The 15,186-nt window shown below is 37.6% G+C and overlaps 1 protein-coding gene across 5 annotated transcripts in view; it reads left to right on the forward strand.

Moving 5' to 3' along the window:
* Nucleotides 1-404: 404 nt before the first annotated feature.
* SPATA5 (spermatogenesis associated 5) overlaps nt 405-15,186 on the forward strand; it is a 362,021-nt gene continuing 347,239 nt past the window's right edge. For 3 of the 5 annotated variants that reach the window (XM_041758978.1, XM_041758977.1, XM_041758979.1), the window contains exons 1-7: nt 405-683; nt 4,907-5,028; nt 6,102-6,259; nt 10,662-10,720; nt 11,351-11,995; nt 13,018-13,147; nt 13,414-13,470. In XM_041758978.1, the coding sequence (XP_041614912.1) occupies nt 521-683; nt 4,907-5,028; nt 6,102-6,259; nt 10,662-10,720; nt 11,351-11,995; nt 13,018-13,147; nt 13,414-13,470 (1,334 nt within the window). In that variant the 5' untranslated portion in view covers nt 405-520. Of the gene's footprint in view, nt 917-4,906; nt 5,029-6,101; nt 6,260-10,661; nt 10,721-11,350; nt 11,996-13,017; nt 13,148-13,413; nt 13,471-15,186 lie in introns of all 5 variants that reach the window. The other 2 variants (XM_041758976.1, XM_041758980.1) reach the window with 2 other exon arrangements.

Below are 15,186 nucleotides of genomic sequence, written 5' to 3' on the forward strand. Positions count from 1 at the left end.
GGAAGGTGCCACCCGTCATCTCGGAATTGCGCTGACGTCCCCACTTTTTAAAGCGCTGACGCCGAAGCCACCGCCAAGTCCGCCCACCGGCTCCTCTCAGGAATCTGCCCGGTTCCTGGAAAGCCAGAGAGAAACTTTTCCACCCACTTTCTTTCTCTAAGTCAACAGACATTTGTTTAGATATGGGAAAGGCAGAGATTAAAAAAAAAAAAGATTCCTATCTTTCAGGAATTTAGTCTAAACATCGCTTGTGTCCACGTCATCCATCTCGCTTTCCACGTCAGAATCTTTTCAACTTCTTCAAAGACGGCTGGTTCTGAAGATGCTGGGTGGGGGTGGGGGTGGGGGTGGTGAAGGGGGGGGTGTGTCTCTCTTTTTTCTTTTTTTAACTGCGCTTCACTTTGGGAGATTACGGCGCGGGGCGGAGTCCCGCTGACCTCTGCCCCGGAAGTTTTTCTTCCAGAGCCAGGAGCACGTTGAGCCGGCTTTGCGGTGGCTTTTCCTAGCGGGTCTTCTCCTCATGTCTTCCAAGAAGAGCAGAAAACGGCTGAACCGAAGCGCAGAGAATGGTTCAGCCTCGCCTGCCTGTGCCTCCTCCCCTTCGGGGCCCTCGCTGCCTTCTGCGGGGCCGGGCACGGCTGCGGCGGCCGGGATTCTGGTGGTGACCAACTTCTTAGAGATGGGTAAAGAGTTCCGGGTGGGGGACCTGGTGGCCGAGCGGGCGCTACCTGAGAAGACGTAGACCTAGGGGTGCCTCCTTAAGGTGCAGAGGCTTCTGGAAGCTGGGGGAGACGCAGCTGAGACAGTGGCACGGAAGTTTGGGCACCCGCAGCCGTGCCTGCCCGGGAGAAGTTAGGCAGGAACCGTTTATCCGTGGCTAAGTCAAGCCATCGCCTCTGTACATTGATTGGAATTTGTAAGTTGCACTTGAAACGACTTTGCCTCGTTTAAGATTCACGACATATTTAACTGCAAAATTGCTTAAAGCTACGAGCTAAGAAATAGATATAGATATAGATATATAGATCTACAGAAGTCTGATAGACCTATAGATCTATCTATATCTGTCTATCTATCGATAGGTCTATTGATAGAAGATCTGATAGATCTATAGATCTATCTACATCTACGATAGATCTATCAATAGAAGTCTGATAGATCTATAGATCTATCTATGGGAGACCTGATCTATAGATCTATCTATAGATCTATCTATCTATATCTATCTATATCAATCAGACTTCTGTAGATCTATCTATATCTATCTATAGATCTATCTATATCTATATCTATATCTGTATCTATATCTATATCTATATCTATCCCAGAAAACTAACAGTAAAGATGTGGACACATCCTACCCAAGAGATCCCACTGTGAATGAAAGGCTTTAAGGTTTCTTTCTTCTACTACACAGGTTCCAGTGTTTAATAAAAGGTACCAATTACATAGCATTGTTATCAGTAGGTTGGGTATGCCCCACATACACATCTCATTTAATTTTCACAGAAACTCTAGAAGGTGGGTACCGTATTATTATGCCTGTTTTACCGAGGAAGAATAGTTAATGTGATTGGCTCCGGGTTCCACAGGTACCGAGTGGCAGGCGGTATTTGACTTTAAAGCCCCTTATCTTAGATCAGAGCTTCCTTGAGTTAGGAGAACGGATTTTTTTTTTTTTTTTCTGAAAAGTTAGTTGGTAAATTGGGTTGTAAATTGTGTCTTCCGCGTGTTGAAGCTGTGGGTTGTAACTTTGACAAAACGGAACACCGGCTAAACTTGTGGCAAGAAGTTTATGTCTAACGCACACCCCAATGACAATTTTAGAGCTAACACCGTGTTTTCGGTTTTCCTTTAGGGATCAGAGGATAACTTGTTCTGTCCTGCATATTTAACCTTTTTCAACTGGATCCTTCCCGTTGAAATTTAAATCTGTTGGTTTCTCTTGCATCTTAAATCAGAACAGAGTTTCCACATTTTTTTTTTTTTTTTGCCACCACCCTCTCTCTTTCCATCGTTTCATTGCCAATTTTTTTTTTTTTTTTTTAAGATTTCAAGTAATCTCCCAATGTTGGACTTGAACTCAAAACCCCGAGATCAAGAGTCACATGCTGTACTGACTGAGCCAGCCAGGTGTACCTCATTGTCAAGTTTCTTTTTTTTTTTTTTTTTAAGGTTTTATTTATTAATGACAGACAGAGACAGAGACAGAGGGAGAAGCAGGCTCCATGCAGGGAGCCCAACGTGGGACTCGATCCTGGGTCCCCAAGATCAGGCCCTGGGCTGAAGGCGGCGCTAAACCCCTGAGCCACCCAGGCTGCCCCATTGTCAAGTTTCTTAAGCGGAGTAGTCTCTGTCTCCTCATCTATCACCTCCTCCTTAGCCTATTTCTGTTTTGAGATCTAGCCTATCATTCTATAGAAACTGTCTCTGTCATGGTAACTGATCATCTCCATGTTGATAAGTACAACAGTTTTTCTTTACTTCCCTAACTTAACCTCTTAGCACTTTTTGGCATTACCATTTCCTTTTTCTTAAAACATTTTAATTTTTGGCTGTGTGCCATTAAACTGTCCTAGTTTTTCTCCATCCTTTTGTTGGTAGGTAGCTTTTCAGTTTCCTTTGCAGGCTCATTTTCTACTTGGCTGCCAAATGGTTTAAGTTCCTCAATTCTTAGTCCTAAAACCCTCTTTCTCTGTATAAATCTTTTTGGCAAGTTCATCCAGTATCCATAGTCTTTCATCTTTTTCAGATTTATATTTGTGCCTTCTAGACCAATACTACTCAAACTCTACAGGGAAAGTTTTAAAATATATATTACAGCTCAGCGCTGTTGTAAATTACAATAAAAAGTAATTACTAGAAAAGTAAGTTTAAAAATAGAAATTGTATTAGATTCCACAGATGTATGATTACTCTGTCTAGTTGTCATAAAAGCTTCTAAGCCCTTATTTGCTGTGCTTACCCCACCATGAACCAGTAAAATAGTTCACTGACCAACTTTGTATAGCATTGTGCTATACATACATCTTCTCTTTGATTTTTTCTTTCTTTTTTAAAACATTTTTTAAAAATTATGTACTTATTTTAGAGAGAATAAGAACAAGCTGCTGCTTGATATTGCCTACTGCCCTAGGGTATCTTGATTTTCCTTAGGTGGCCCCTTCTTGTCTTCTATGATTTTGCCTGTACTCTTTCCTCAGATGCACAGTGCTCCTGTCTGTGCAGTACTTCTCTGTCCAAGCTGTTCTCTTTGCCAAGAATTATCTTTTTTTTCCCCCCTCTTTGATTAATTAATTCCTACTCTTCCTTTGGATCTGAATTTAAACATTACTTTCTTGGAGAAGCATTCTCTGTTTCTTCCAAACTAGATTCCACATAAGAGGCTCTCCCAGCACTTTTAGTTATTCTTGCATTCTGTTAGTTTCCCATTACACAGTTATTCAGCGATTAATAACTCTCTCATCCTGTTAGATTATAAGCTCTTTGAGGCTAGGAACCATCCGCTTTTGTTCACTTTGTATCCCTTGTGCCTAGCATATTATCTGCCATGTAGGCACATAATAAATGTTTGCTGAATTAACAAATGAAGAGCGGTGGTTGTTTGAAATTACCTTTACTAATCTGGCACATGAAGTGCTCAATAAATGTATAGTTAATTAATGAGGAAAGTGGATGTTGAGATGTATTTTTAAAGTACAGTATTGGAGGAATGAGGACTTGTGAAAGGAATTGTGTGGAGGACAGCTTGAGTAGATTTGAACACTGTAAGAGAATGCATGGAGATGTATTAGGAGTTAAGACCAGTGGATGAGAATATGAACATGATCTTCATAGGGAGGAAGTGGAGGTATTTGTAGAACTGGTGATTTGTCAGATCCTGATGCATGGTGAATGTGCAGGACAGGACGGAAGGAAGAGAATAAGAAAACCTAGAATCTTGCTAAGGACTGAATACCCCTGTGAGTTACTTATCAAGAGGGAAGAGTAATTCATTGAGGTTTAGGAAGAAAGAAGGGGTAGAAACTGAACATTATGAAATCGTCAAAAGGATACTTTGCTGTTATTGATTAGTAAACTCTGTAAGAAACTGAATGCTCATAGGAAAGCTGAATTTCTTTTCAGCCTCGTATTATGAAATACGCTTATTTTATAAATGCTCAGTACTGTTGATCTTAGCTCCGTGAGATGCTTTGTTTTTCTAGATTTGTTCAGCTGATGACAGAAGGAAAATATGTTAGGTAGGTATTTTGTAGTGGCAAAAATAATTAAATCAGACATTTTCAGAGGTGTTGCCAGCTGGGCTGAATTCTGGTCTGTTCCTTTGCCAAAAGTTGAAAACACTAATGATCATTTTGGTCAGTATATACTTGCTTAAGGAATAAGACTTGTGCTATTATCTTACCTGTGTATTTTGGGGATTAGAAAAGAAAAATATCTGATTGGTATCATGTGGCTCAGAAGTGGAAATTTAACTTAACCCTCCAGAGCTAAATGCCAGTTATCCAGCTCAAGCCTTTGAATACTGTAGTCAACTCAACTTAGAATCTATAGTACAAAAGTTACTATGCAAATACGAAAAGCCCTATTGCAAGTATGTTCAGTTTTTTAAAAATTAGAGATGATTTTTCTTAAAAGGTGAAAACTAATACCTTCCCAATTAGACATCTTTTTTAGTTAGCACTCCTGTCGTCAGTCAGTGGATCCCCAAAAAGGTTTGGTTTTAAGTCTTTTTGTTTAAGGAAAAAAAAAAAAAAAAAGAGGGTTGGAACTGGTTCCTCCAGGGTATGGTAAGTGCATTTATGTGGTTATGTGGATAGAGGATTTTTACCTACTCCAAAAGAAAGCAGGCTTTGACTTCACTTAGAAAATAGTGTGAAAATAATTTTCTTTCCCTTTTTCGAAGATGACAAAGTTCCTAAAACATTCCAGAATTTCCTTGTTCAACTTGGACTCAACACTATGAAATCTGCAAATATATGTATAGGTCGACCAGTGTTGCTAACCAGTTTGGATGGAAAGCAAGAGGTAAGAAAGAGTCCTTTTCATTTCCTTAGAAATCCTTAGAAAAATTTGAGATGGTTTTTCTTTTAATTTTCAACAAAGCAGTAGTAAACGAAAAACTGTATCTTAAAAGATCCTCACATCTGTTGACCTTTTACTTTCTTTGATGTCTGTAACTTTCCTGGGTATAGTAGCCCCTAAATGTCATGCTGTAGAGAGAGGCTCTTCCTCTGAAGGTAATGACACACACACTATCAGCCCTATCCCCCCCCCCACCTAGTCTGTTAGTTATATGTATTTTTTTCCCACAGAAATGCAGTTTGGGAGTATGAAAGTCATCTCTTTTGTATACAAATATTTGATTACCCTCCCCGTTTTCAGCTGTTTTTGCTGCTATTCATCATGCTTGAGGCTCAAAGCCCAGAACCTTTCCTTGATCATTTTTGCCAGCTTGGCCTTCTTCCCTGCGGCTGGCCTCTGCTTCTGCCATTTCTTCTGCTGCTTCATCAGTCAATGTTCTCTCATCCAGCAGTGTCCTCTGAAAATAATTTGAAATCTATTATGTACTGATGGCACACCTCTCATTCTTTTCATTATTCTTACAAAGGAAAAAAAAAATCCTGTGTCTTGTGGAAGATTATACATGTATGAGCTCAGCTCACTATCTGGAGCTGGAAATCTTTGCTTCTCTCCCTTAACATTTCAGTCTGATGAGATCCAGGTTCTCATGAACTTCTGGTGCCAGGTTCTTCACTATTTCCTGGATGTAGTTTATGCTCCAGGGTAGATTACCTTGCAGTTAGCTTGTCTTTAGTATTTTCTTCCTGTTACATGTTAATGCCTTTGTGACTTTTCCTAAATTGCCTTTCAAATCTTCTACCATTTTCACTCTGGTATCATTCCTAATCTTCACAAGAAGATGTAATATTTATTTTAAAAGTTTTTTGTAATTTGTGTCTGATTATAACTCCTTGGGGGTAAGGACTATGTTTTACAGCTCCATATGCATAGCTATGCTTAGTTTTCTAACTTTATAAATTAATGATATTCTATGAATATTTATGTTCTCATATTTTTATTTCCTGTGTTCTGGGCAGGTCTATACGGCCTGGCCTGTGGCAGGATTTCCTGGCGGCAAGGTTGGCCTGAGTGAAATGGCACAGAAGAATGTGGGTGTGAAGGTTGGTGATGCTATCCAAGTCCAGCCTCTGTTGGGTGCTGTGCTACAGGCTGAGGAAATGGACCTGGCACTCAGGTTTGGCTCTTTTCTTTGGTGACAGTCTGGATCAGTGCTGCCCAGTGGAAATAAAACAAGAGTCACAAATGTGAACCACATATGTAATTTCGCATTTTCTGGTAGTCACATTTAAGAAAGAAAATGAAACTGGTGAAATATTTCATTTAATGATTTAGTCATTATTTAAATATCATCTAACATTTAATATTTAACCAGTTATCATAAAATTTTAACCTTATAAAAATTATTAATAAGATACTTTTCAAACTAAATCTTGAAAATCCAGTTTGAATGTTATACTTGTAGCACATCTCAATTTGGACTAGCTACATTTAAGCACTTGATAGCCACGCATGGTGAATGGCTAGTGGTCTACTGTTTTAGATAGCACAAGCTAGATGAGTGCCACCTAAGGTATCGACTAGAGACTCTCTAATGCCCTATGATTAGAGTATGACCTGATATTTTAGGTGAGAGGAATTAGTATTGATATATATTTAGCAGTAGTTTTCATCTTGTTTTGCAGTGTAATCAGGGCTGTTGTAAAGGAGGGAGTAGGTTACTGTGAATAGACAAGAAACAAGTTTTTGTTTTTTTTTTAAGATTTTATTTATTTATTTATGAGAGATACAGAGAGAGAGAGAGAGAGAGAGAGGCAGAGACACAGGCAGAGGGAGAAGTAGGCTCCATGTAGGGAGCCCGACGTAGGACTCGATCCCGGGTCTCCAGGATCAGGCCCTGGGCCGAAGGCGGCAGTAACCCGCTGAGCCACTGGGGCTGCCCAGAAACAAGTTTTAATCAAGACTCTTCCAGGGGCACCTGGGTGGCTCAGTCTGTTAAGTGTCCAACTCTTGGTTTCAGCCAAGGTTGTGATCTCATGGTTCATGATATTAAGCCTACCACCCCTGCCACAGGCTCTGCGCTCTGAGGAGTCTGCTTGAAGATTCTCTCCCTCTGTCCCTCCCCTGACTCATGTGTGTACTCCTGCTCTCTTTATCCCTCTCTCTCTCTCCAAATAAATCTTTAAAAAAATGGCTTCAAGCAAAGTACTCGATTATGTATTTTAACTTGCTGATTATTCAATCTAGTTATTTCTATCAGGTTTTGAAATAGTCCCTTTCCAAGGACTAACTGAATTACCTCATCAATACAGTTAACATATATCACTCATCCTCTTGGATACTCTGTATCTAATGGGATTGTAACTGAGTTCACATATGCAAGTCTTATCAAGATTTGTTTAAAGAAAGCATTTAAAAAAAAAAAAAAAAAAAAAGAAAGCATTTTTGATACTTTAATACTTGGGAATTTTGGGAAGGTATTAATACTTGGGAATTTTGGGAAGGTATTTATATGCAAGAATTACAAAACATTTTCCAGTCATTAGCTTGATTTTATCTATCTTTTAAAATATTTTATTTCTTGATTTGAGAGATAGGAAGAGAGCACACACAAGCAGGGGGAGGGGCAGAGGCAGAGGGAGAAGCCGACTCCACATGTGAGCAGGGAGCGGGACGTGGCGTTCTGCACCCTGGGATCATGACCTGAGCTGAAGGCAGATGTTCAACTGACTCAGCCACCAAGGTGCCTCTCATTAGCTTGATTTTAAAATGTTTTCTTCTCTTTTGCTACTTTTTTAGATTCCAAGCTTGAGCTTCAGCAGATTTTTTTTTTTTTTTTACAAACCGGGAAACTTTTCAGAGGAATTAATCACATTTTAACAATAAAATAAAAGGAAGAGGGGAGAAGAGAACTCAACATGCGCTGTGTACTAGCACACATACATGCACACACACTTTTTCCCTCTTCTCTCACTTACTCCTCCTGCAAAGTGCCCCTATTTGTTCTTTTCTTAAGGATGAGGAGATGGGCTCCATGAGAAGTAACTTACCCATTATTTTGTGGGTTAGGTTTTTCTACTCAGATTAAACAGTATTAATCTTTAGATTGTTTTGAGACAGTGCTGCAGGTTGCAGTGGATTTTTGATGATCTAACTAGTGTGACCTCTTGAGGGCGCAGCAGTCTTAGGTGATAACAATTGTCTACAACAGAGGAACTAGTGGAAGTTGGTCTTTAAAATTTTATTTTTAAAAAATCTTGTGTTCTAAATGTAGCAGAAGGGCTTATGTAAGAAACTTACTTTCCAGTAAGAAAAATCAGTAATTTTATTCTGTTGATTAAATCCTTCAGTTGCTTCTGAAGTTTTATTAGTAAGATTAGAGCTCTTTCTAGTGGAAGTGATTTTATCTGTACCCACTTTTCTTTTTTTTTTAGATTTATTTATCCACTCTTTTTTTAAAAGCAAAACTCTTAATATTTTTTTTAAACTCTTAATATTTTTATGCTTATACACATTTGTAAGTATCCTCTCTTCAGAGTTTAATAAATAGGTATAACTGGTTTCAGAATTCTATAAACAAGTGATTTTGAGAATTTTAAGGAGCTACAATTTCATATGTAGTCTATATATATATATATATATATATATATTTGATTTCAAATTTCCTTCTTCTATTTTTTTTCTCCTTTATGTTAATATGTACTCAGTTCTCATTATTAGTGGTCAGTATGTTCTATAAAGTTGCTGTGAACATTACATTAGCAAATACTGAACCATTGCTCCTAGAGGTATCTATGTTTATATATACGTTAAATATATGCTTATATTTAATGTTATGTTTATATTTACATATACTTAATGTGTATTATATATAATAGTATGTACTAATAACATTAATATATTTAGTGCATATTTAATGTACAAAAAATATATATCTTATATACATTATAATCTTAAAACAACTCATTCTGATAGATTTTGTCTTCTTTAGTTTATGAAAGAGCAGCAGTAGTTCAGGAGTGTTAAGTGACTTGCCTGAGGCCACCTCACTATACAGATGCCAGAGTTAGAATTCAAATCTCCAACTGTTGTAAAGAGCTGGGACTTTTTGCTGTACACTGCACTGCCTCCTCCTGTCTCTACTCTTCTTGTTACTTCTGAAAGAGTTGAAATAAGAGTACTTTTTCAGCCTCTGCTAGGAAAGTGCTTAGCGACTCAAATTTTTTTTTGCCTGTTTTATGTATGTCTGTTAGTGACTAGGAAAGCTCTGGTCATATTGATTTTTAGGGTTACAAATACATTTTAGCAAGTAGGTGAATCTGGGAATAATGAAGTTTACTATATTGATTTTGTTTGTTGCTGATAAAGTATTTGGAGAAGAAAGCTTATATTTGGACCAGATGAGTCTACTAAACTATCTTCTTGAGATAAACTATTGCTTCTCCACTGCTGTCTGACAGAGCTCACAACTGTAGGCCTTTTCTGCCCATATGGGCTTCTTATATGGGGGGAGGTAGGAAAAATGCACGTATTCTGAGAACTCTCCAAGAACACGTTCCTTTATAAGTATATGTACCTACTTCCTACACTCAAGCAACCTCCTGGAAGATAGTCATTAGTAGAAGAAGGGGTTCTCATTTTTCCCTTCCTGGAGAAGGGAAAGGCATACTCCTCTCCAGAATTAAATTTCATTATACTATTAATCTCCTGTCTTCTTATTTCTACCTTTTTAGGTAATTTCCAATAAAGGACTTAATTTTCCTGAAAGATAACTTATAAATTTTAGAAAGGGAATGAAGTAAGCTATTAAAAGCCTTTCTGGCAGCCCGGGTGGCTCAGCAATTTAGCACCGCCTTCAGCCCAGGGCCTAATCCTGGAGACCTGGGATTGAGTTCCACGTCAGGCTCCCTGCATGGAGCCTGCTTCTCCCTCTCCCTGTGTCTCTACCTATCTCTCTCTGTGTCTCCCATGAATAAATAAATAAAGTCTTAAAAAATAATAATCGTAAAAGCCTTTCTTCAAGCTAGGCAATTTCAGAAAGGAAGTGATTAATTTAGGCCAGTGTTTTTCAAATGTTTTTGGCTATGACACACAATAAAAAATACATTTCATTGTGATTCAGTATATGCATATGTGCACAAATACAGTGCACATATTCACATACATGTGTGTACCTGTATATGAGTATATAGATGTGTGTATGTATGTGTAAGAAAGTAATGCTGTTCTAAGCAGTATTTAGTCTATATGTGATGTACTTTGACATTTTTGTATTCTATCAAAAAAAAATTTCTGCATGGGATCGACTGAAATGATTTCATAATCTAGTAATGGATAGTATTCTATATTTTGAAGAACATTGGTTTAGGTCATTAGGACACTAAATTGCAAATGGTATTTTCATGCCTATAAGAAATACCTGAAAAACATAAATCATTCCCAAATTGTATAAACCATTTCCAGTTTGTAAACTAATTCTTTTGACTAAGTCTGCCTTGTAATAATGTACATGAAATTTTATATTACATCTAGTTTCTGGTGTACTTAATGCTGTTTTCTCTTTCCCCCACCCCTTACAGTGACAAAAATGTGGATATTAATGAAGAACAACTGACTGGTTGTCTTCTAAGAAAGCTAGGTGAGGCATACATTTTAAATAGTTTTTTAAATTACAAGAAGCAAGGTAGTTAATAAAGTAATGTGTCTTTGAGGACTTGTATAGATTGTAATTTTCTTCAACATAATGTGAAGAGTGTTATTCTTAATGAATTAATGTCCTTTTGGGATAGGAATTTTTTCTCCCCAATTAATTGATTGGCAGTTGGAGAGAATTGGAGAGCACTGGAGAGAATATATGACTTATCTTTGGACAAAGTCAGTGGTAGAACTGAAACTCTTAACCCTTAAGCTCTTCCTCTTTCCAGTGAGAAATGTTATCTTGGAGTGTTAGTTAGGTATGCCATTTTAGGTTAGTTCGTTATTGGATGTGGAATGCCACATTATTTTTTTTTTTTTATATAGTTGATAGAATTCTAGATGTATTGAACATGGAGGAGTTTAAAGAGTTATCTTGCCCTTCTGTCTCCAGATGGTGCTCTATCAAATGGGAATTGTCTCTTTTTCATGGCAATCATTTTATTAATACTCTTATCTTTGATTTAGTCTTTCTGTCAGATAGGTTTTGTTAATAGATGGAATAAATTGTTATTTAAACATGAAATGGGTGAAGAGTTATGCTAACATTTATATTTTAAAAATTATTTTCTAGACGGCAAGATTGTTTTACCGGGCAACTTTCTGTATTGTACATTCTATGGACGACCATGTAAATTGCAAGTGCTGCAAGTGAAAGGGACAGATGGCATGATATTAAGAAAGCCTCAGAATGACTCTGACACCAATGCTCAGGGAATGGCCTCTGAACAGTCCAGCATGGAAACCAGTACCCTGGATGTATCTCTACAGCTAAGCCAATTAGATTTGGGAGAGCCTCAGGACCCACCATCGAGCAGTACTCCTTGCAAACCAGTAGATGACAGAATGATAAATAAAGACAGTGACGTTTTGTTGGATGTTACACAGAATCATGGGGATAGCAGCAGACTCGGACTAGTGGAAGTCACAGAACTTAAATGTAGTTTTGAGTCGGCCAGAGGAGGAAATGAGCAACTTATCAATGAAGAGAGATTGCTGAAGTCAGCCTGTGTGGGAGCAAAGTGCAACACTGATATTTTTTATTTTATTTCTTCAACAACAAGAGTTAATTTTACAAAGGTTCATACAAATTCAGAAGAGGAAGACAACCAATTCAAAGTAACTTATGACATGATAGGAGGCTTAAGTAGTCAGCTGAAAGCAATTAGAGAGATTATTGAATTGCCTCTCAAACAGCCTGAACTTTTCAAGAGTTATGGTATGATTCCTTCAGTGTATTGCAACAGAAGTATTAAATTCAAACTAAAAAGCAGTTGGTTCATTCCACTTATGTAATAATTGTTCATCTTCTTTTCTTGTTTTTCTTTCCTGAGTGGTAGGTATGGTAGGAGGTGTGAGTTGCTTTGGGAGATACCAGTTAAGTGAGCCTTTTTTTTCCATGCTTGATCTCTTTAGGTTGTAATGTCAATTAGTTTCAGCCTTGTCTCTTCTAATTGCATACTTCCACAATTGTTTGTATTGGATCTAGAATTAGTATCTTGTCATTCTAGATCAGCTGTAATGACCAAAGAAGGAAACCGAACATTTAAATATGTTGGATGAGGCTTCTTTGTTAGGAAATGTAACTGTGTGCACATCTCTTTGCATTGAAGCAAGTGGTTAAGGGAGTAGTTGGTTCCTAGGAAACTCAGGGCTTCCTCTGTGTGGTAATTGCCCAGATCTTCTGCATGTATTTGGTGCCTACCATCTCTTTCTCTCTGCCTTTTCATTTTTCATGAATCTTTACATATATATATATATGTAAAGATTCATGAAAAATGAGACTTGAGACCATGAGACTTGATATATGAATATATATATATAAAATATGAATCCTTTGATTGACATTTTGTTAGTAATGCTTATATAACCTAAGATGACTAGTTGAGATAAAAATTAGGATTGATGGCTTCCTTTGGATGCCTGTGTTCTTGTCCGAGCTTTGTGTTCTGATATTGAGCTGTGCTATCTGGGATGGAACATGGCAATTGTTTGGGTGTCCAGCCAGTTTTTTTACCAGTGTGCATGACCTGGTTGGGTCTACAGAGAGAAGGTCATTGCCAGAGATTAGCATTTGGGCCAGTTAGTACATTTTTGGGGGAGGGGGCAGGGGCAGAAGGTCTGACTCTTTAGTTTTGTAATACGAGGTAAATTTATATTTTACAACTCCTATTTGCAGCCACATGACAGTACAAGAAACCTAGTAATGCTGAATCCATTGTTCTCTTCTTTTTCTTCTAGGAATTCCCCCACCTAGAGGAGTGTTACTCTATGGCCCTCCAGGCACTGGAAAGACAATGATTGCCAGGGCTGTTGCTAATGAAGTCGGAGCCTATGTTTCTGTAATTAATGGTCCTGAAATTATAAGCAAGTAGGTGCATAATTTAATACAATAAAGTGTTATTAAATGCTTCTTAAAAGTGATTTAAAAAAAATGACTGCATAGCATTCTGGCTAGTTCATATGTTGAAATACTTTATATTTGCTTTTAATTGTGTATAAAAATTAAGTTTAGAAAATAGTTTTTGAAAGTAATTTTAAGTATTCTGGAAGTATTAGAAAAATTAAATGAGCTTTTATAGACAAACTTTAAAAACACTAAGAGTTGATCCTTAAATGTTATTTTATTTGTTACAGATTCTACGGGGAGACAGAAGCAAGGTTACGTCAAATATTTGCTGAAGCCACTTTACGGTACTTACATTTAGATTTGTAATTAGTAATCAAGATTATGTTAAAGTAGAGTTACTAACACTTTATATGAAACATGAAAGAACACTAGAAGAATAATACTGATAGCACTAGAAATGATTGTAAATCTAATGAAGTTGTATTTAATCTATTTTTATTTAGTATTGTTTTGGAAGTTTGATCAGTGAGTTATTGAATTACATAAAGTAGGAAAATTAAGACAATGTTGTATGGTAAGTCATGATTTTACTTGAGCATATAAATTTATGATTTAGGGTACTTGGGCATATCTAGTTTATCTAGTTTGTCTTAGTAGATTGTATTATATTAGCCCTTTATGCTTAAAACCCTTTTTTTAAAATTATAGTTTGTTTCAAAGGGACAAATCTTTTGGTCTTTTTTTTTTTTTTTAAGATTTTATTTATTTATTCACGACAGAGAGAGAGAGAGAGAGAGAGCAGAGACACAGCAAGAGAGAGAGGCAGAGACACAGGCAGACGGAGAAGCAGGCTCCATGCAGGGAGCCCGACGTGGGACTTGATCCCGGGTCTCCAGGATCACACCCCAGGCCGAAGGCGGCACTAAACCGTTGGGCCACCGGGGCTGCCCTCTTTTGCTCTTTTTTTTTTTTTTTCAAATTTTTTTTTTTTTTTTTAAATTTATTTATGATCGTCACACACACAGAGAGAGAGAGAGAGAGAGAGAGAGAGAGAGAGAGAGGCAGAGACACAGGCAGAGGGAAAAGCAGGCTCCATGCACCGGGAGCCCGACGCGGGACTCAATCCCGGGTCTCCAGGACCGCGCCCTGGGCCAAGGGCAGACGCCAAACCGCTGCGCCACCCAGGGATCCCGTCTTTTGCTCTTTAAAAACAATTCTTATTGATTATTCCTCAATTTAGGCTACCATATTACATTGCAATGAGTATAAGAATGTGGTCTATAACTTGGTCTAATGTATTATTCATAATAAGGCTATGTCCCTAACATTGTTTTGGTATTTAACTGATCATAATTCTGCTCTTATCAAAAGAACTTTCATTTTTGAAGTTTTTTTTTTAGAGATAGCAGATGAAATAAGGTAGTCCTTTATAAAGTTGGTAGTCCCAGTACTGAAAATTTGAGAACCAATGGTATACTGTATTGTGTAGTGTGTTTTCATTATTAGTACGTTCCTGGCAGTTGAAGCTTTCTTTAAAAGACTTTATTTATTTATTCATAGAGACACAGAGAGAGACAGAGAGGCAGAGACACAGGCAGAGGGAGAAGTAGGCTCCATGCAGGGAGCCCTATATGGGACTCCATCCTGGGTCTCCAGGATCATGTCCTGGACTGAAGGTGGCGGTAAACCGCTAAGCCCCCTGGGCTGTCCTGAAGCTTTCTATTGTGAGAGAATTCACATCTTTATATGGGAGAACCGATCACCTCTAAAGTTCTTTTTCTAATAGACAAAAAACAAAAAAAAGAGAGAGAGCACATTTGGAATTTCTATCCCTTGGACTTTACACCTGCTCCAGGGGACAACTCTGGCTTCCTGAATTGATGGAATCATAACAATTTACTGGGTATTAGCAGGCAAGTTCTATTTTGGCATAGACTGATTTCATGAGCAGTAGACTATTCTTAATACTCTACTTTTTATTGAATTTAGATTTGCTGGAAAGTGATGAATTAATAATTTGGACTAGAATTAATGTAAGGTTTTTCAGTTTAACATCTTGT

Source organism: Vulpes lagopus, chromosome 6 (genome assembly GCF_018345385.1).
Source record: "Vulpes lagopus strain Blue_001 chromosome 6, ASM1834538v1, whole genome shotgun sequence".
Lineage (NCBI taxonomy): Eukaryota > Metazoa > Chordata > Mammalia > Carnivora > Canidae > Vulpes > Vulpes lagopus.